The sequence below is a fragment of the Lithobates pipiens genome, unplaced genomic scaffold (assembly GCF_037356315.1).
Source record: "Lithobates pipiens isolate NorthernLeopardFrog02 unplaced genomic scaffold, aLitPip1_a1.2 Scaffold_16, whole genome shotgun sequence".
In the NCBI taxonomy this organism is placed as follows: domain Eukaryota; kingdom Metazoa; phylum Chordata; class Amphibia; order Anura; family Ranidae; genus Lithobates; species Lithobates pipiens.
The window spans coordinates 204,425,760-204,447,646 of record NW_027507748.1 but is presented as its reverse complement, the minus strand read 5'-3'; the positions used below and the strand labels follow the sequence as shown (position 1 = coordinate 204,447,646).

Here is a 21,887-nt window from a genome sequence, read left to right as displayed (position 1 = left end):
TTTAGTAGAAGTCTGGTCAAAAGCTAGCTAAGCCTAAACCTACTCCCATCCCCATCCTGTGCTAATCCACTCTGCAAAGGAATGATATGTATACTTATCTAACGGAGCACCAATCCACTCACGTGATCTTCCCAGCAGCCAGCTTCAGGGGAGAGGATAGAGCAGCTACAATGGCTGCAGAGCCTGGGAGGTGACGTTATCCATAGGCTTACTATGGCACATCTGTTGTCTCTAACTGAAGTGGGCACTAGGACCAGATTGTGAGGCAGGACAAGAGCACCCATCGATTTAGTAGGTATTCCCATCTTTCTTTTACAGGGCGATTGAAATATGGTTTCGAATTGGGGTGAGAGTATATTTATGCTTAGTTATCTTTTGTTAGTTATCTTTTGTTAGTTATCTCTTAGTTATCTTTTGACTGAACTTTTACTTTAAAGATAATACTAGAAGGAATTTCCAAGCTTCTTAAATCCATTATACAAGACACTTATGCCCCGTACACATGGTCGGATTTTCCAACGGAAAATGTTCGATGGGAGCTTGTTGTCGGAAATTCCGACTGTGTGTAGGCTCCATTGGACATTTTCCATCGGAATTTCCGGCACAAAAAATTTGAGGTCTGGATCTCAAATTTTCCGGCATCAAAATCCACTTTCGGAAATTCCGATTGTGTGTACACAATTCCGATGCACAAAGTTCCACGCATGCTCAGAATTAAGCAGATTCTTTTTTTGTTTCTGTTATAAAATTTAGCAAATAATTAATCTTTCTTAATAAAATGAGGCTAAAATGTATACTGCTACATTTCTTTGGTGAAAATAACCAAAATCAGTGTTTATTATTTAGTCTGTAGGAAAGTTGTACAGTCCAGAAACAATGGTATTTATCTGAAAACTAGGGATGGGCCGAACACCCCCCTGTTTAGTTCGCACCAGAACATGCGAACAGGCAAAAAAATTGTTCGAACACCGTTAAAGTCTATGGGACACGAACATGAAAAATCGAAAGTGCTTATTTTAAAGGCTTATATGCATGGTATTGTCTTAAAAATTGTTTGGGAACCTGATACATGATCAATGCAAAAAAAAGTTTTAAAAACTGCAGTTTTTTTGGGAGAAGTGATTTTAATAATGCTTAAAGTGAAACAATAAAAGTGTAATATTCCTTTAAGTTTCATACCTGGGGGGTGTCTATAGTATGCCTGTAAAGTGGCGCATGTGTCCCGTGTTTAGAACAGTCTGAGAGCAAAATTACATTTCTAAAGGAAAAAAAGTCATTTAAAACTACTTGCGGCTATAATGAATTATTGGTCCGGCATTTCACATAAAAGTTCATTGATAAAATGGATATTAAGGGGAACCCCACGCCAAAAATAAAAAAAAAAACCCCAAAAATCCATACCAGACCCTTATCCGAGTACGCAACCTGGCAGGCCGCAGAGAGCGCGCCCCCTTCTCCTGAACCATATCAGGCCACATGCCCTCAACATTAGGAGGGTGCTTTGGGGTAGTAGCCCCCCAAACACCTTGTCCCCATGTTGATGGGGATAAGGGCCTCATCCCCACAACCCTTGCCTGGTGATTGTGGGGGTCTGCGTGTAGGGGGATTATCCGAATCTGGAAGCCCCTTTAACAAAGGGACCTCCAGATCCCAGCCCCCCTGTATGAAATGGTAACGGGGTACAAATGTACCCCTACCATTTCACAAAAAATTTGTGAAAATGGTAAAAAAAAGACAATACACACCTTGGGACAAATAAAACTGTCCCACGGAGTTGTCATCTTCTTCTTGCACTCCGATAGACTAAAAAAGACGGACCTGGTTTACGTAACCGAGTGACTCCTCCCCCTCTGACGCTACGGGAAAGCCATAGGGATGTCCCTGTGCATCAGATAGGGGCTGGATCACCCGGCAATGTCATCATGAGGCCCCACTTATAAAAGAACTGTTACCTGAGAGGCCCGTCATTACGGCGGGTGCCTCCTATGGAGGCAGATCGTAGGTGGCTTGCGGCTTTTTTTTAAAAAAATTCAGTCCGTCTGAGTGCGAGAAGAAGACTTTGTGGGACAGGTTTATTTATTTTTTAATAAAGGAATAGTCCCAAGGCGTGTATTGTCTTTTTTTACAATTTTCACAAATTTTCTGTGAAATGGTAGGTGTACATTTGTACCCATTACCATTTCACACAGGGGGGCGGGATCTGGGGGTCTCCTTGTTAAAGGGGGCTTCCAGATTCAGATAAGCCCCCTGCCCACAGACCCACACAACCACCGGGCAAGGGTTGTGAGGATGAGGCCCTTCTGCCCATCAACATGGGGACAAGGTGCTTTGGGGGGGCTGCTACCCCAAAGCACTCTCCCAATGTTGAGGGCATGTGGTCTTGTACGGTTCAGGAGGGGGGCTGCTCTCTTGTCCTCCCCTCTTTTCCTGTGGCCTGCCAGGTTGCATTCTCGGATAAGGGTCTGGTATGGATTTTGAGGGGGACCCCCACGCCATTTTCTTTTAAAATTTTGGCGCGGGGTTCCCCTTAATATCCATACCAGACCTGAAGGACTGGTTCGGGGTTCCCCCGTGGGGGAATCCCATGCCGTTTTTATCAATGAACCGACAATTCATTATAGCCGCAAGTAGTTTTAAATAACTTTTTTTCCTTTAGAAATGTAATTTTGCTGTCAGACTGGGAAACATGAGCCACTTTATAGGCATACTATAGACACCCCCCAGGTACGAAATGTAAAGGAATATTACACTTTTATTGTTTCACTTTAAGTATTATTAAAAACACTTCTCCCGAAAAAAAGTCCGTTTTTAAAACTTTTTTTTGCATTGATACATGTCCCCTGGGACAGGACCTGGGTCCCCAAACACTTTTATGACAATACCATGCATATAAGCTTTTAAAATTAAACCTTTTGATTTCTCCCATAGACTTTTTAAGGGTGTTCTGCAGCTTTCGAATTTGCCACGAACACCCCAGTCCTGATGTACTGACAGGCCTTTTCTTGAGGCCAAAAATGTCACGACAGTACAGATATCCCCAAACGACCCATTTTTGGAATGTAGACAGTCCAAGAGTTTTTTGAAGTTGTCTCGGTACCATGTGATCACTGTGACCAATCACAGCTAGCAACTCAATTGTACACAATGGATGGCTTGAAAGGAAGCCATCCATTGTTTACAACTGTCTTGTGACCTGCTATGATTTGTTACAGTGGTCACATGGCACTGGCAGCGGGTCATATCGTGCCGTAGCACAGCGCACGAGGCATGATCCGGGAAGACGTCATATAACGTCCACCCAGAGGGACGAGAGGTTGGCCCCGGCATCATTTTGCCAAAGGTCGGGTGACAACCGGTTAATCTTTACTTTACAGAATACATAAATATAATTCACACCCACAGGGAAATGGGAATAACATGAAGGGTCTAGCCCCATTCTCACTTGCAAATGGGGCCGATTGCGATTATCTGCAGGGGATCCAGTGGAGGTTCCCTGCGATCAGCTACAGGAAGGATGCTCTATTGAAAGCAATAGGAGGCTGACAGCTTTCACAGCTATTTGTGGCCGATTGCATGAAGTAGCTCATGCAGTGGTTATCTGCAGGTGATCGGCTTTGGACACAGATGGTCTGTGTCCAGGGTCAATAATTTGCAGGTAATCTCTACATAAGCGGTTACATGAGATTGACTATGAAAAGCTACGGCAGCAGTCACCCTCCCATTGCTTTCAGTGGGGCTTCCTACCTGCTGCTGATCTTCCACAGTTAATTGCAAATAGTCCAATTTGCAAGTGTGAATGGGGCCTAACACAGGTAGAACAAGGTATCAGCACCGTTGGTCGCTTAAAACATTTAGGCCTGGGTCAGGCTCACTTTATGAGCTGCAGCATGCCATAATTTACTTCATGTAGCTAAATACACAGCATACACATATTTACATCAAAAAATTTAGTGTTTGTAATGTATTAGGTGGGACGTTTCCTGCAATAAGCTTGAGAGGATATATTATCTGTTATCATTACTATAACTATAAACCAGCACATAGGAAGAGTCAAGAAAGCTGGTTAATAACATTTAAATTGAGAAACATTTTCTGTGCTGTTTGAAATTCTTATCTATTTTTCCACCATTAATAAGATATGTAAAGGTGGTGCATGGTTTTCCATAGGACAAGCCCATTATTTTAATGAAAATTGTTTCCTGGAACATTATCTTCTCCTGACAGAAATAGAGCATACATTGATTACAAAGGTTAACTTTAACAAGTATTGTTTAAAAAAAAGTCAATAGTATTATGTAGTTTTATTAACAGTAGAGAGCTTTTATAATAAAAGCCACCTGCATTTCCATTCGCTTTGTGTTTATATGAAGCTCCACACTGAAACCTACTTAGTGATGGCAGGTTGTTTACTTACCATGTGTTTATATCTGAATCTTTTACATGTTTTTGTGAACGCTTCTACCATCTATGTGTATTACTGACCCCCGAAGGAGCTGCTGGTTTTATTTGGGCTTACCGTTACCTCCTTGTTTGCTTCTCTGTCTTGGGGTTCCCGTGGTAGATGGCCCAAAGAATGTGGAAACTGACACTGAATCTTCTTTTGGGTTTTTTATTTACAACAGAGACAGAGTCTTTCAATAAAGGGTAGAGGGTTAGGAATGAGTTCAGGCACTTAGATTTCAAGATGGAAGTCTTTAGAGAAAAATCCAGAGAATAGCAACTGTTTCACAACTGGATTTAGCAACCCCCAGATAGACCTCCTCTCACTAGGCCTAGCAGCCGGAGGGGTGCTCGACAAAGTCTCTGCCACAGGCTTGTGAGGTACACTTGAGCGCTACTGAGGGATGTGGATAAATTTAAAGAGCTTACATAAGGTTCCAGATTCTCCCAGCCGATCTGGCGATACCGTATGAGTGTTGATCCAAGTTACATCCTTCAACTAAGCCTCCAGGCTCCTTCAGAGAAGCCAGCCTTGCGTACAGCCTTCTCCTGAAGAGTCCTCCCCTGGGGTTCTTCAGTTGCTAGGCCTATTCCTTCAGATGAGACGGCACCGGACCACCCTTGGATCAGCAGACCCCGAAATCCACTCGGGCCTGTCCCTGCAGTTGCGTTGCCTCGGGCCAGCTGACCCCGAGATTCAGGATGCATGGTTACGCATCCCAGGCCAGGAGGGCCATGGGGCTGGGTCAGGTGGACCACCAGAACCAAACAGACAGAAAAAAACTCCCCTGCCAACGTGGAGTCTGTACCTTAAATACCACCCCCCAGAATGCACAGCAGGAAAACACTCCCACTGGGCTGATTCTGAGAGGATAGTGGCATTCAATGCACCCAGCTAGACTGCGTTTCTACTCTTGCCAGCGGTGACAGCGACACCTGCGGTCAAGGAGAGCCCAGTGCAACCCAGCTGAGCTGGTACTGAAACCAGAAATTTGGAGAAATAGTCCCAAAGCCCAACTGTGGCTTCAGGTAAATTAACTTTCAAAAAACCATAGCGCCTGCTCATCAGGAGCCAGCGCTACATATGTAAGAATTTCTTTGTTTTTTAATCCTACATTTCTCAGTCTTATCTTTCAAACATTTCCCCATCTCTTATTTGAAAATCTCATATCATTCATAGAAGCTGTAGTTACAGTGGAGCTGGTCAGAAAGGGTGGGTGTAGACAGGCACTATTGATGAGTGCCTGTCACTGATCTCTCTGTTCTATCAACCCCGTCACTGTTGGTATATTACAACAGTGGTGGCTGAAAGAAGAAGATTGCAAGGAATCCAGGAGCCAGCACATGGGGCACATAGTGTCCAATAGTGTCATGTCCCTTGTGCTGATTTTTTGTTTTGTTTTTGTTTTTTTGTCTAAATTTAGGCTTAACCTTGAAATAATCTAAAGGAAAAAAAAAAATCTAAATTAAATATATAGTGTATATATATATATATATATATATATATATATATATATACACAGTATCTCACAAAAGTGAGTACACCCCTCACGTTTGTGTAAATATTTTATTATATCGTTTCATGTGACAACGCTGAAGAAATGACACTTTGCTACAATGTAAAGTGGTGAGTGTACAGCTTGTATAACAGTGTCAATTTGCTATCCCCTCAAAATAACTCAACACACAGCCATTAATGTCTAAACCGCTGGCACCAAAAGCCAAAAGTGAGTACACCCCTATGTGAAAATGTCCAAATTGGACCCAATGAGCAATTTTCCCTCCCTGGTGTCATGTGCCTCATTAGTGTTACAAGGTCTCAGGTGTGAATGGGGGAGCAGGTGTGTTAAATTCTGTGTTATCGCTCTCACTCTCTCATACTGGTTGCACGGCCGTGCAATTGTCAGTTAAAGCGACACAGCATCGTATCACACAAACTGACCTGGTTATTAAGCAGCCAACTCTTCCAGTCTTTAAGTGGTTAATGTCTAAACAACTGGCAGCAAAAGTGAGTACACCCCAAAATGAAAATGTCCAAATTGGGCCCAATTAGCCATTTTCCCTCATCGGTGTCATGTGACTTGTTAGGGTTACAAGGTCTCAAGTGTGAATGGGGAGCAGGTGTGTTAAATTTGGTGTTATCGCTCTCACTCTCACTCTCTCATACTGGTTACTGGAAATTCAACATGGCACCTCATGGCAAAGAACTCTCTGAGGATCTGAAAAAAAGAATTGTTACTCTACATAAGGATAGCCTAGCCTATAAGAAGATTGCCAAGACCCTGAAACAGAGCTGCAGCACGGTGGCCAAGACCATACAGTGGTTTAACAGGACAGGTTCCACTCCGAACAGGCCTCGCCATGATCAACAAAAGAAGTTGAATGCACGTGCTCAGCATCATATACAGAGGTTGTCTTTGGGAAATAGACATATGAGTGCTGCCAGCATTGCTGCAGAGGTTGAAGACATGGGGTGTCAGCCTGTCAGTGTTCAGAGGCTGCAAACTGCATTAAATTAGTCTGCATGGCTGTCATCCCAGAAGGAAGCCTCTTATAAAGATGATGACAAGAAAGTTGATAAACAGTTTGCTGAAGACTAGCAGAGTAAGGACATGGATTACTGGAAACATGTCCTGTGGTCTGATGAGCCCAAGATAAATGTATTTGGTTCAAATTGTGTCAAGCGTGTGTGGCAGCAACCAGGTGAGGAGTGCAAAGACAAGTGTGCCTTGCCTACAGTCAAGCATGGTGGTGGGAGTGTCATGGTTTGGGGCTGCATGAGTGTTGCCAGCACTGGGGAGCTACAGTTCACTGAAGGACCTATGAATGCCAACATGTTCTGTGGCATACTGAAGCAGAGCATGATCTGCTCCCTGGGCCGCAGGGCAGTATTCCAACATGATAACGATCCCAAACACACCTCCAAGATGACCACTGCCTTGCTAAAGAAGCTGAGGGTAAAGGTGATGGACTGACCAAGCATGTCTCCAGACCTAAAATCTATTGAGCATCTGTGGGGCATCTTCAAATGGAAGATAGAGGAGAGAAAGGTCTCTAACATCCACAGCTCTGTGATGTCATCATGGAGGAGTGGAAGAGGACTCCAGTGGCAACCTGTGAAGCTCTGGTGAACTCCATGCCGAAGAGGGTTAAGGCAGTGCTGGAAAATAATGGTGACCACACAAAATATTGACACTTTGGCCCCAATTTGGACATTTTCACATTTGGACATTTTCACTTAGGGATGTACTCACTTTTGTTGCCAGCGGTTTAGAAATGAATGGCTTTGTATTGGGTTACTTTGAGGGGACAGCAAATTTACACTGTTATATAAGCTGTACACTCACTACTTTACATTGTAGCAGTGTAATTTCTTCAGTGTTGTCACATGAAAAGATATAATAAAATATTTTGAAAAATGTCGGGGTGTACTCACTTTTGTGAGATACTGTATATCTATCTATCTATATTTTTATATATATATATATATATATATATATATATATATATATATATATATATATATATATATATATATATATATAATTACTGTATATTTATTTATATTATCTATTTATTTTTTACAGGTACTTATATAGCATTGTCAATTTATACATAGCTTACACATATGTATTATACATTCAAATCAGTACCTGCCCTCAATGAGCTTACAGTCTAAGGTCCCCAATTCACATTCATACATACACATACTAGGTAGTGCCAGTTTAGACAGGAGTCTATTAACCTATCAGCATGTCTTTGAAGTGTGGGAGAAAACCAGAGTACCCAGAGAAAACCCACACAGGCACAGGGAGAACATGCAAACTCGATGCAGGTAGTTCTTAGCCACTGTTCTATGACTGTGTGTATTTATTAGCAAACTAGGGACTTGGGATTACAATTTTCTTTTTATTCTTGAAATGTCTTACAGCCTATTAAAAAAAAGAATAGCTCTGCCAATCTTAGCCTAAAGCCCCATACACACGATCAGAAATTCTGCCAGCAAAAGTCGGATGTGAGCTTTTGGTCAGAAATTACGACCATGTGTATGCTCCATTGGACTATTGCTGGCAGAATTCCAGTCAGCACAAGATTGAGAGCAGGTTCTCTGTTTTTAGTTTGGAAAAAGTTTAGATCGGAAACTCTGTACAAATTCCGACACGTAAAATTCCTGCGCATGCTCAGACACAATTTGACGCATACTCTGAGGCATTGAACTTAATTTTCTCGGCTCGTCGTAGTGTTGTACATCACCACGTTCTTGCCGGTCGAAAGTTCCGAGAACTTTTGTGTGACCGTGTGTATGCAAGCCAAGCTTGAGCGGAATTACATTGGAAAAACCATCCAAGTTTTTTCCGACGGAAAATCCGTTCATGTGTAGGGGGCATTAGTTACATCTGATGAAATTCTGTGGCAATTCTGCTACACATTTTCAAGTGTAGCAAAGTTGCCACATATTCAGACAAAACAGGAGGTGCCAAGGATTATTACACTGAACTGGAACAGTATAATAAATCTGCCTACAACAGATAAGCAAAATTTACATAATTTGCAGATGCATAAACTACGATATCATTATAAAATGTCCCCTGCATCTTCAATTATATTCCTGAAACTTACATAATGGTGAGTGACTGCCATTAAAACAACACTTGAAGGGTATGTTTACTGGGGGTTTATAGGGCAACTGTACTTCTGATGACATTCAAGAGCGTGTAAACCCTTGCTCTTTTATAGTCTATTTAAATGTTCATGGAAAGCTTTTTTGTTGTAACTGTTTGATGAGTGCTGTTGAACCTGACAGAAATCCAATGTTGTCCGGTGTCCCGTATCACTCTGCATTAAGGTGGTTCTAAAGCACAATCTTTTTTCACATATTTCAAGTCCATGTGGTACAAGCATCTCTAAATCTTGTTACATGTTTATTGCCATGTCAATTGTAGTCTCTTCCTCCTTTACTGGTCCCAGAAGTGCACTCCAGGTGTTCCATCAGAATCACTGATTTGTCAGATTAGGTAACAGAGGTGACGTTCCATTATTACCATGTCAATAAAAGGACATGGAGGCAGAGCTGCAGTGTCCTTTAACTGGGGCTCCTGTGTATGCGGGCATAGTCTGCGTCTCTCAGCAGGTATGTAGTCCCAGTGGTGTGAGCGCGCACGTACAGGTGCCACCATGAGAGAGGCGCTGCAGAGGGACATCCATCAGAGGAGAACTGGAAATGAGGAAAAACGAACCCCCCCAAAAAAATATACAAACGAAAAATAATTAAAATGTTACTCTATGTATGTAACACTATTATTATAGTGGAGGTCCACCCAAAAGGGGAAGCTCTGCTTGTTTGCCCCCCCACCTCCGCTGCAGAATTTTGCAGGGGGAGCAGATACCTTGTCAAAACCAGGTACCCGCTCCCATTTCTGATTGACTTTGCCACAGCGAAGTCAGCCCAAAGTTCGACCTCCCTCGTCCTTCCCCTGCCGTCGGGACATTCACAAAGTGCAGAGCACTTTGCACATACACAGTAGCGAACTGGCTGTAAAGCAGCAAGGCTTCTCTGCTGATTTCCCTTACCTGAGATGGTGGGGGCAGCACCCAAGAGCCAACTGAAAAATCGTCTTGAGTAAAGACACCACTGGATTTGGGGACAGGTAAGTGTCTTAATATTAAAAGTCAGCAGCTACAGTATTTGTAGCTGCTGACTTAATTTTTTCTGAAGGAGCCTGGAGGGGAAAAAAACAAGGGTTTAATATCACTTTATTTCAAGCAGTCTTCTCTGCCCTGCCCAGTTCACCTCTGTGGACTTCAGAACACAGAGTGATAGAGAAGAGGAGACTGGGAGGCGTCCTTAAGTAGTCCCTAACACACATTCTGCCGGATAGTGACAATGCTGCTGCTACATACAGTAAGTAATTGTTGTCACTCTGGAACAGGAAGTGTGTTAACGACAGAATCACCAGGGTAATATAAAGTAAAAAAAAAAAAAAAGAAAAAAGGCCACCACATCTAAGGATTGGTAAGGTGGCAAATGTTATAAACTTTAACCAGTTCATGGTGTACATAGTAGGTTAAACACAAGCTACTGGCTACTACTACCGTGTTTCCCCGAAAATTAGACCTAGCATTATTTTCCAGGAATTCTGCAATATAAGCCCTACCCTGAAAATAAGCCCTAGTTTAAAATGCTTGTAAAATCCTATAATCCACTCTATTACAGTAGTATATAAAATGTACAATGTGTGTTTCTGTAATACAATTGTGGGGAAGAGATCTCCGGCGGGTCACAGAAGCGCAGAGCGGTTCTATAATGAAGGTGTTTGGCACAATTATATTACAGAAACACACACATCGTACATTATATACTACTGTAATAGAGGGGATTATAGGATTTTACAAGCATTTTAACTCACACTGGGGATTCCTGCCAGGCAGTAAGAGAGAGGGGAAGAGAAGACAGCACATTACATGGTAAGATCTACCCCGAAAATAAGCCCTACTGTGTCTTTTGTTGCCAAAATTAATATAAGACCCGGGCTTTTTTTCGGGGGAAACACGGTACTGCAGTTTTCATTTGCTTTTGAGCTGCCACTTCCTGATATAGCCAGAAAAGTATACAACCAAGCATGATCTGTGCTTGGTTAGTTGCAGGAAGGCAGGGGAGACACTAGGGATCTAATATACCCCCAATTATTCCATAAAGAGTAAATACCACCTGCCCAATGCTATCACACAAGGGATTGTTAAGTCCAAAAAATTGAAAAAGTGTATAAAAAAATAATTGAACTCTCGTTGCCCTGCACACACCTGTAAATGCAGCATAGGCTGCACACGTAAATGTGAGTGTACCACACACGTGAGACTTTGCTGCGGACGTTGGCGTGAGAGCAATCCTTCTACCACCACAACTCAGAGTTAACTTTAAAGTGTTAACCTATAAAGGCTTTTAAAGTGTCACCTATTGAAATTTTGGGGTATCGTAGTTTCTTTGCAATATGATGAGATCACACAATTTTAAAACTTGACATTTTTAATATCTATTTACTCGATGCAACCTTGTCGTTTATATTTTACCAAAACAGTGGGTATTACTGTATATTACTGTATATTGTGAGTATTTGCACTAAAATTTATTCTATTATATTGTTCCTGAAAATATGCATTTGACAAACAGTTTGACAAATATCATGAAACATAAAAATTTGCAACAACTATCTTCTTATTCTACAGGGCCTCTAGTTTCAGAAAAAATACAATGTTCTGGGTGTTTAAGTCACTTTTATTCCCGAAAATGCAGATTTTTCATGTGTGCAAAAAAATAAAAAATAAAAATTGCTCAAGTGTCGAAGTGGTTAAAGCGGTTGTAAACCTCAGACAAGAAATATAAACAAAGCATATCCCTCCAAGTGTGTACTTCTCCCAATCAAGAGCACTAATGCCTAGTTTCCGCTGAGCGGATCGGTTCGGTACGGTTCGGTACGGTTCGGTACGCTATTTTGAGTGATTCCATTATGAAAGCGGCCCATACAACCGAACCATACCGCACCATTCAGGGTCCTGCTTCAGATGTGGGGCCATAGTAAATGGTCCGGTACGGTTAGAGTGGAGCTACGATACATTCCACTGATTGGCAGACAGAAAAACGTCTGCCAATCAGTGTTAAGCCACGCTAAGCATTTTTTCTAAACCCCGTATGGCCCCTGGTGGTACGACTTGCAGAGGAAACGCTCACCTGAATAGGCCGGACCATTCTAAGGGTCCTTTCACACGGGGCGGATCAGTTCTAGGAGATGACCGGTCCGTCTCTGCACACTGCGCAGGGACGGATCTGTCACCCGATCCGATCCGCAGACGGATGGAAAAATAGCTTTTTCCTCCGTTACACTTTTTCGGATCGGAGCGGGTCGGATGTCAGCGGACATGTCACCGCTGACATCCGACGCTCCATAGACCTCTATGGAGCACCCGTTCAGGTCCGCTTGAAAAACTGACAGGCGGGCCTGAACTGGACGTCAGTGTGAAAGAGGCCTAACTCTTCCAAACTGTTCCGACCTGAACCGATCCACTAAGTGGAAATGAGGCACAAGTGTAATTTCAGCTCTCCGCCCTCTCTTTTCTAAAAGACCAATCAAGCTTGCTAAATTATGGACTTTGAACGGATGTAGAGAAGAGAAGATGGCAGATAAAACAGGTACAACTTATGTTGGAGGATTTATTTCATCTTTGTGTACAACCTGAGGCCAGTCAGTTCAATGTGTACTGTATATGTAAGGGTTTACAACCACTTTAATTACCCCTTCCCCTTTTGTGCCATCCTCATCAAAAAAACAAATGGCCCGGGCAGTGCAACAGGGTAACCTATGCGCCTGAGGTTTGTAGATAGCCTTTGATGCAAATTACAATTGCTCTTTCAGTTCCTCTAATCTGTTTAGATGTTTAAACATTATATCTGTCTTTTTTCCCCTGCAGATGGTGTTGCTTGCTCGTTGTGAAGGACGCTGCAGTCAAAATTCTCGTTCTGACCCTCTTGTCTCCTTCAGCACCGTTTTAAAGCAGCCCTTTCGCTCCACGTGCCATTGCTGCAGACCTCAGACTTCCAAGTTAAAAGCCATCCGCCTACGCTGTTCTGGAGGCCTTCGTCTTACAGCCACATATCGTTATATTCTCTCTTGTCACTGCGAGGAATGCAATTCTTAGAGACTAATTACAAACAAAGACAACTGGATTGGGAAATTGTAAAGATGGACAGACAATACCCACAATATGTAAAATATATTTTTATTGTTTGTTGAAATTATTAAGTGAATTAAATATAAGCAACACATATAATATTGTCAGCCAGTCTGAAATAAAAAAGTGGGCAATATTCACATTTCAGAGCCATTTCTGATGATCTGCTACTTCTCTGGATTTACTTGTATTCCAAAATGTGCTCATTATTTAAAATTATTTAAAGTATTGCAGGATATCTATTTATCTATCTATCTATCTATCTATCTATCTATCTATCTATCTATCTATCTATCTATCTATCTATCTATCTATCTATCTATCTATACAGTATCTCACAAAAGTTAGTACACCCCTCACATTTTTGTAAATATTTTATTATATCTTTTCATGTGACAACACTGAAGAAATGACACTTTGCTACAATGTTAACTAGTGAGTACACAGCTTGTATAACAGTGTAAATTTGCTGTCCCCTCAAAATAACTCAACACAGCCATTAATGTCTAAACTGCTGGCAACAAAAGTGAGTAAACCTCTAAGTGAAAATGTCCAAATTGGGCCCAATGTGTCAATATTTTGTGTGGTCACCATTATTTTCCAGCACTGCCTTAACCCTCTTGGGAAGGGAGTTCACCAGAGCTTCACAGGTTGCCACTGGAGTCCTCTTTCACTCACGGAGCTCTGGGATGTTAGAGACCTTGTGCTCCTTCACCTTCCATTTGAAGATGCCCCACGGATGCTCAATAGGGTTTAGATCTGGAGACATTCTTGGCCAGTCCATCACCTTTACCTTCAGCTTATTTAGCAAGGCAGTGGGCATCTTAGAGGTGTGTTTGGGGTCGTTGTCATGTTGGAATACTGCCCTGTGGCCCAGTCTCTGAAAGGAGAGGATCATGCTCTGCTTCAGTATGCCACAGTACATGTTGGCCTTCATGGTTCCCTCAATGAACTGTAGCTCCCCAGTACCGATAGTACCGATAGTACTCATGCAGCCCCAGACTATGACACTCCCACCACCATGCTTGACTGTAGGCAAGACACACTTGTCTTTGTACTTCTCACCTGGTTGCCGCCACACATGCTTGACACTATCTGAACCAAATAAGTTTATCTTGCTCTCATCAGACCACAGTACATGGTTCCAGTAATCTATGTTTTTAGTCTATTTGTCTGTTTGCAGGATTTCTTGTGCATCATCTTTAGAAGAGCCATGCAGATCAATTTGATGCAGTGTGCAGCGTATGGCCTGAGCACTGACAGGCTGATCTCCCACCCCTTCAACCTCTGCAGCAATGCTGGCAGCATTCATACATCTATTTCCCAAAGACAACCTCTGGATATGATGCCGAGCATGTCCACTGGACTTCTTTGGTCGACTATGGAGAGGCATGTTCTGAGTGGAATCAGTCCTGTTAAACCACTGTATGGTCTTGGCCACCATGCTACAGCTCAGTTTCAGGGTCTTGATATTTTTCTTATAGTCTAGGCCAGTGGTGGCGAACCTTGGCACTCCAGATGTTTTGGAACTACATTTCCCATGATGCTCAACTACACTGCAGAGTGCATGAGCATCATGGGAAATGTAGTTCCAAAACATCTGGGGTGCCAAGGTTCGCCATCACTGGTCTAGGCCATCTTTATGTAGAGCAACAATTATTTTCTTCAGATCCTCAGAGAGTTCTTTGCCATGAGGTGCCATTTGAACTTCCAGTGGCCAGTATGAGAGAGTGAGAGAGAGAGTGAGAGCAATAACACCAAATTTAACACACCTGCTCCCCATTCACACCTGAGACCTTGTAACCCTATCAAGTCACATTACACCGATAAGGGAAAATGGCTAATTGGGCCCAATTTGGACATTTTCACTTAGGGGTGTACTCACTTTTGTTGCCAGTTATTAGACATTAACCATTTAACGACTGGAAGATTTGGCTGCTTAATGACCAGGCCATTTTTTGCGATACAACGCTGTGTCGCTTTAACTGACAATTGCGTGGTCATGCAACACTGTACCCAAAAAAAATTACATCCTTTTTTCCCAAAAATAGAGTTTTCTTTTGGTGGTATTTGATGACCTCTGCAGTTTATATTTTTTGCGCTATAAACAAAAAAAGAGCGTCAATTTTGAAAAAAAAAAAACTATATTTTTTACTTTTTGCTATAATAAATATCCCCAAAAATGTTTTTAAAAAACAAATTTCTTCCCAAGTTTAGGCCAATATATATTTTTGTACATATTTTTGGTTAAAAAAAAACCACAATAATCGTATATTGATTGGTTTGCGCAAAAGTTATAGCATCTACAAACTATGGGAAAGATTTATGGCATTTTTATAATTTTTTTTTTTTTACTAGTAATGGCGGTGATATGCGATTTTTAGCAGTACTGTAACATTGCAGTGGACAGATCGGCCACTTTTGCCATTGTACACACGGTCGGACATTCCGACAACCAAATCTGTCGGATTTTGTCCGAAACTGTTGCATACACACAGTCTGACAAAGTTGTCAGAAAATCTGATCGTACTTAACGTGATGACGTTATTTCGTTAGGACAGGACTACGTTTAGGCTAGTAGCCAATAGCTTTGGTCTAGGAATTTGATCTGAGCATGCGTGGCACTTTGATCGGAATTCTTTACACATGATCGGACAAAGTCCGATCAGATAATGTTGTCAGAAAATTTTATAGCCCAGCTGGAAAACTTGGTCCGTCGGATACTCCGACGGAAACAGTCTATCGGAATGTCCAACCGTGTGTACAAAGGCTTAGACACATTTTTGGGACCATTGACATTTATACAGAAATGATTGCTATAAAAATGCACTGATTACTGTGTAAATGTCACTGACAGGGAAGGGGTTAACACTAGGGGGCGATCAAGGGGTTAAATGTGTGTTCCCTAGGTGTGTTCTAACTATAAGGTGATAGGACTGACTGAGGGAGGAGACATATCATTGTTCCTACTTGGTAAAAGAAACCATCCGAGATTCCATCCAAGTATGGGCAGGTTGATTGTACTCAAGTCCATTTTTCTTTACATACGATTACTTCTGGCAGCTACAGCCGCTAGCAATAAACATTATGTTCTGCCAGCCAGGAAGGCTCCCCACCGGAAAACCACAAAGGCGTTGTGGGAGAGCTTCCTCCATCAGCTCTGACTGTGTTGATGTGGGTATCAAGCATTTTCCTTTCCTTACACTCATGGTGGAAGGAAAGAAATTCAAATAATCTATGGCTTGCTTTAGTTAAGTAAGCTTAGCAAAGTAAAAGAAAAAGGGATTACACTGACCTAAGGTGATCCCTACACCTGTTGCTGCACACCTTGGGCTCTGTGCCACTCAAGCCCCTTCCACTCCCCTCAGAGGTCTTCCGCAAGTATGTTATGCTGTTTTTGTTTTTATAATTAGCTTTCTGAAGTCTTAAGGATGGTCCATTGATGCTACAGGGTCCTCTTTCTCTTTGCCAGAGTGCAATGCTGATGTGAAGACGTCAGCACGCTGAACATTTCCACAGTGAAAGCAAGGTGTCACGATGACGCCTCTTCAGTACATAAAAGTAATAACTTTCTGCACGTACAATATGTTGTTAGTATTCCTGTTTGCGTAACACTAGGAATCATTCAACTTGAAAGACTGAGGGCATGTGGTATGAGATACTATGGGGGGCAGTTTTGGATAAAAGGTGATATTTACAGAGCTACTCTTTTTAAACAGATTTTGAGACTTTGCTCAAATATAAAAAACAATACTAGCCCCTAGTTGGGTTATGCACGCAGTGCATAACCCATAAAGTATTTAGACCCACCTTTACTTTTCTCAATTTTGTTATGTTGCAGCCTGATACTACTACTAAATTCATTTTCATTCTTCTCATTAATCTACACTAAGTAACCCATACCATAGCAATTACAGTCTCAAGTTTTTTTAGGTATGGTGTGACAAGTTTTGCACACCTGGATTGGGGAATTTTCTATCATTCTTCTTTTGCAAACCCTCTCAAGCTCAGTCATGGGGACCATCGGTGGGCAGCCATTTTCAGGTCTCTCCAAAGATGTTCAATAGGGTTGAAGTTAGGGCTTAGAGTTATCTTGGCTGTGTGCTTAGGAACGTTGTTATGTTAGAAGGTGAACCGTCGGCCCAGTCTGAGGTCCAGAGCACTGTGAAGGTTTTCATTGAAGATATCTCTGTACTTTGCTCCATTCAGCTTTCTCTCAACCCTGACCAGTCTCCTAGTCCCTGCTGCTAAGAAACACCCCCACGCCATCACCATGCTTCACTTTTGAGATTGTATCAGGTAGGTGATGAACGGTGCTTGGTTTCCTCCAGACATAACATTTATAATTGAGGCCAAACAGTTAAATGTCGGTTTTATCAGACCAGAGAATCTTGATCCTCACAGTCTGAGAGTCCTTTTTTTTTTTTACAAACTCCAAGCAGGCTTTCATTTGTTTTGCACTGAAGCAAGGCTTCTGTCTAACCACTCTGTCATAAAGCCCAGATCAGTGAAGAGCTGCAGCGATGCTTGTCCTTCTGGATCTTTGTCCCATCTCTCCACAGGATCTCTGGAGTTTAGTAAGAGTGACCATCAGGTTGTTGGTCACCTCTCTTACTAAGGCCCTTCTAACCTGATTGCTAAGTTTTGCTGAGTGGCCAGCTCTTTGAAGAGTCCTGGTTGTGCCAAACTTCTTCCATTTCAGAATTATGGAGGCTACTGTGCTCATGGGAACCTTCAGTGCAGCAGATTTTTTTTGTAGCCTTTCCCAGATCTGTACTTTGTATTATTCCTGCTTCTGAGCTCTATGGCCAGTTCCTTTGACCTCATGACATTTGCTCTGATACAGTATGCATTGTCAGCTGTGAAACCTTTATAGAGAGGTGGGTGCCTTTCCAAATCATGTCCAATCAATTTATTTTACCACAGGTGGACTTCAATCAACATGTAGAAACATCTCAGCAATGATCAAGAGAAATGGGAGGAACCTGAGATAAATTTCAAGTGTCTGAATCCTTATGCCAATGTGATATTTTAGTTTTATAATTTTTAATAAATTCATCGACATTTCTAAAATTCTGTTTTCGTTTTGTCATTATGGGGCACTATGTGTAGAATAATGAGAAAAAAATGAATTTAAACAATTGGAGTATAAACAATTGGAGTATCAGGCTGCAACATAATGAAATTGTAAAAAGTGAAGGGTATGCGAAAAAAAGTTTTTCCTGATGACGTGCGCCTGAGCAAGAAATGCATTGAAAACGAGGCTTGAAACTCTTGATATAGGAGTTTTTACTTCCACTCCCAGCTGAGATGCACACTGCGCTTGCTGCTTCACACACCGAGTGACGGACCGGCCTCTGCCTCATCCCATCTGCAGTACCTTGCATAGGCATGTAAGTGCTTTTCAATAAAGAAAGTATTACACTATATTGCCGCTCTGTTACTTGTTTATGGGGGAGCCAATTTCCACAGATTTAAGGAGAAGGAGTGTTGGATTTGCACTTCAGAGTGTAATATTTTGAGGAATTACCATTAATCATCTATGATTGAGTGAAGTTTGATCGATACTGGTCACAGTTGATTGGAACTACCTGTACATGTGACTTGGATAACCCTAGCTAACTGAGTAAGGTTTCCTTCTACTGTATGTCTGGTGATCACTTAGTGGCCAGAGATATCTGGTGAGCAGATTTATAAGACACTTTGGGTAAAGCACTTTTGTTCTTTGCAAGATTTTTTCACATTGCACTTTAGGAAGACATGATGTTGGAGATATAACATACACAGAAGAATTGAACTAATGTATAGTTTTATTCATATTTATGTTTGACTTTATATTTATGGTATATTTTCTGCTACAAATGTTGCACTCACCTAGGTTGAGGTGGTTTTGAGCTATACACATATGTTTTGCCCCCAATTTCTTATCACTTTATGCTTTATTTGTTTTTATGATTTTTTTGGTGCGGCATCACAATGTTGTTTGTATTTTACTTTGGCGCCGTTTCTCATTTCATATATACACACTATATTAACAAAAGTATTGCGACACCTGCCTTTACACGCACATGCATTTTAATGGCACCCCAGTCCTAGTCTGTAGGGTTCGATATTGAGTTGGCCCACCCTTTGCAGCTATAACAGCTTCAACTCTTCTGGGAAGACGGTCCACAGTGTTTAGGAGTGTTTCTATGGGAATGTTTGACCATTCTTCCAAAAGGGCATTTATGAGGTCAGGCATTGATGTAGATGAGAAGGCCTGGCTCGCAGTCTCTGCTCATTCCAAAGGCATTCTATCAGGTTGAGGTCAGGACTCTGTGCTAGCCAATCAAGTTTCTCCACCCCCCAAACTCGCTCATCCATGTCTTTATGGACCTTGCTTTGTGCACTGCTGCGCAGTCATGTTGAACAGGAAGGGACCATCCCCAAACTGGGAGCATGAAATTGTCCAAAATGTCTTGGTATGCTGACGCCTTAAAAGTTCCCTTCACTGGAACTAAGGGACCAAGCCCAACCCCTGAAAAACAACACCACACCTCAATCCCCCCTCCACCAAATGATTTGGACCAGTGCACAAAGCAAAGTCCATAAAGACATGGATGAGCAAATTTGGGGGGGAGGAACTTGACTGTGGACAAAATGGGGCCCTGGACAAAAATATAGATGCTAAAAATAATTAACCAATGGCAGAATGCATTTATATAATTAAACAAAACAACTATAAAAGCACATGCTAATATACAGGCAGTCCCTGAGTTACAAACACCCAAGTTACAAACGATTCCTACATTCGAGCAGCTATCTTGCCACATCCCACACTGCAGTACTACATGTACTGCATAGCCATAAGAGCCCCCGAAGCCCCCGGAACATCCTACATTAATGCACAGGCAGAAGCCAGAACATTCCACATCCATGCACAGGCGGAAGCCGGAACGTCCCACATCCCTGCACAGGTGGAAGTTACACTTGCAAGCAGTAAGAGAAGCAGCAAGCCGGGGGCCTCTCATGCAGGCTTATCCCAGGCAAGCATGGACCATATTGGGGAAGACGAAGGTGGAGGCTCTCCAGAGGCACTGAGGCCTACTCCATGTGCTCAAGCTGAAAGTGATCCTGGGCCTGTTCCTATGCAAGAGGAGTCCTTACCAGTCTTCCAGGATAAAGTGGTGAACAGACTTTGCCGCATTGCTAAGGAGGAACAGAAGCTTTCTGTTATGAAAGAAGATCTTAGGAAAAAGAAATCCCTGCACAGTAAGTCTGGAAACATAAGAGGGAAATCTCCAAGCTGAAGTCTCTGGAAGAGGCATTGAAAAAGCAGAAGAAGTTGGTTGCCTCTCTGAAGGAGAGCAGCGGTGTGTTCAGAGAAAAGTGTGAGAATGACCAGAGATTGCAACAGATGAAGGAAAGTGCCTACACCAGTACCAGCCAGAAGGTGGATGCCACAGCAATGGCTACAGTATGGATGGGGGGGTAAGAAAGTGGCTTCACACGGTGGCCCTAGTACTACTTCTGTCTCAGGATCTGCTGCACCTGAGACATTATCTGCCCCCTACCCTCCCCAGCAGCCTGGGTTATCCCAGGAGGAGGTTGAGGAAAATTGCGGATTGCTGCAGACCATTACAGAAATGGAATCTCCCTTGAGTAGCACTGACTCACCAAATGAAGATCATGGGACTGCAGGAAGAGATGACATGTATCCAGACAGAGAAGTTTCTGCACAGTGCAGAGCAGGAATTTCACATGAACATTGAAACTGCAGAGCAGGAATGTCGTATGAACATTGAAACTGCAGAGCAGAAGGGCCATATGAACGCTGAAACAGCTGATGTTTTTTTCTAAACAGAAGGCTTTACTTGATAATGGGACTGCTGGTAACTGTGGTACTTTTGGGACTATGGTGAGCGGGACTGTTGTGCTGGAGGGGTGGAGGGAGAATCAAGTGGTGGGTAATTTACCAAACTAAATTTCAGAGGTTCCTATGCAGCCAGTTAATAGTCCTAGTCAACCAGTTAATGTGTCATCTGTCCCAATTAGGAGTTATGCTAAGGCTGTGTCAGGACAAAGTCATGATGGTGGTGGAAGGAAGCCAGTGGTGCGTCTTTCTCCTAATGCACCTTCTTCTATTAAATGCAGGAATGTGGTACAGCTCAGGTGGGAAGGAGGAGATATTCCACCTATCAGGAGGGTGGTTGTGGATAAGATCCTAGCCATGGGTTTTAAGGCAGAGGATATATATGCTCTCATCAGTCCAGTTGGTTCCTATGAATATGATTTATCATTTGTGCGTCCAGAATCACTGGATCTGTTTTGGGAGCAGTATGACCATGTATATGGGGGCCAGCCAGACTGGAAGGGGCTTGTCTTACATCAGCCCTTGATAAAAAATGTGACTATCCTGACATGTTATGAGTCTGTACCCCCGAGGAATTATGGGTCTGGTTGAGGAGGTTTAGTGAAACGTTGCGTCCCCTAAAAGAGATTGTAGATGATAGAGGAATCTGGACAGGTTGATGGACAGTGTCAATGAGGTTGAGTGTGTGTGTGGGAATGTGGTCCAGCATTTGTCCTCCTCTGCCTTTATTGGTAGAGATAGAATTAACGTCTTCTACGCTGGTCAACCTAAGCTGTGCCATAAATGCGGAGTCAAGGGACATTTTTCCTTTAAATGTCCAGAACAGAAGTGCTTTTTGTGTCAGGAACTCGTGCATCTGGCAAGGGACTGT

At 42.5% G+C, this 21,887-nt stretch overlaps 1 protein-coding gene across 4 annotated transcripts in view; it reads left to right on the top strand.

Annotated features, from left to right (window-relative positions):
- NDP (norrin cystine knot growth factor NDP) overlaps positions 1–18,237 on the top strand; it is a 200,787-nt gene extending 182,550 nt beyond the window's left edge. For all 4 annotated transcript variants that reach the window (XM_077480921.1, XM_077480920.1, XM_077480919.1 and 1 more), the window contains exon 4: positions 12,904–18,237. In XM_077480921.1, the coding sequence (XP_077337047.1) occupies positions 12,904–13,131 (228 nt within the window). In that variant the 3' untranslated portion in view covers positions 13,132–18,237. The remainder of the gene's footprint in view (positions 1–12,903) is intronic.
- Positions 18,238–21,887: the final 3,650 nt, after the last annotated feature.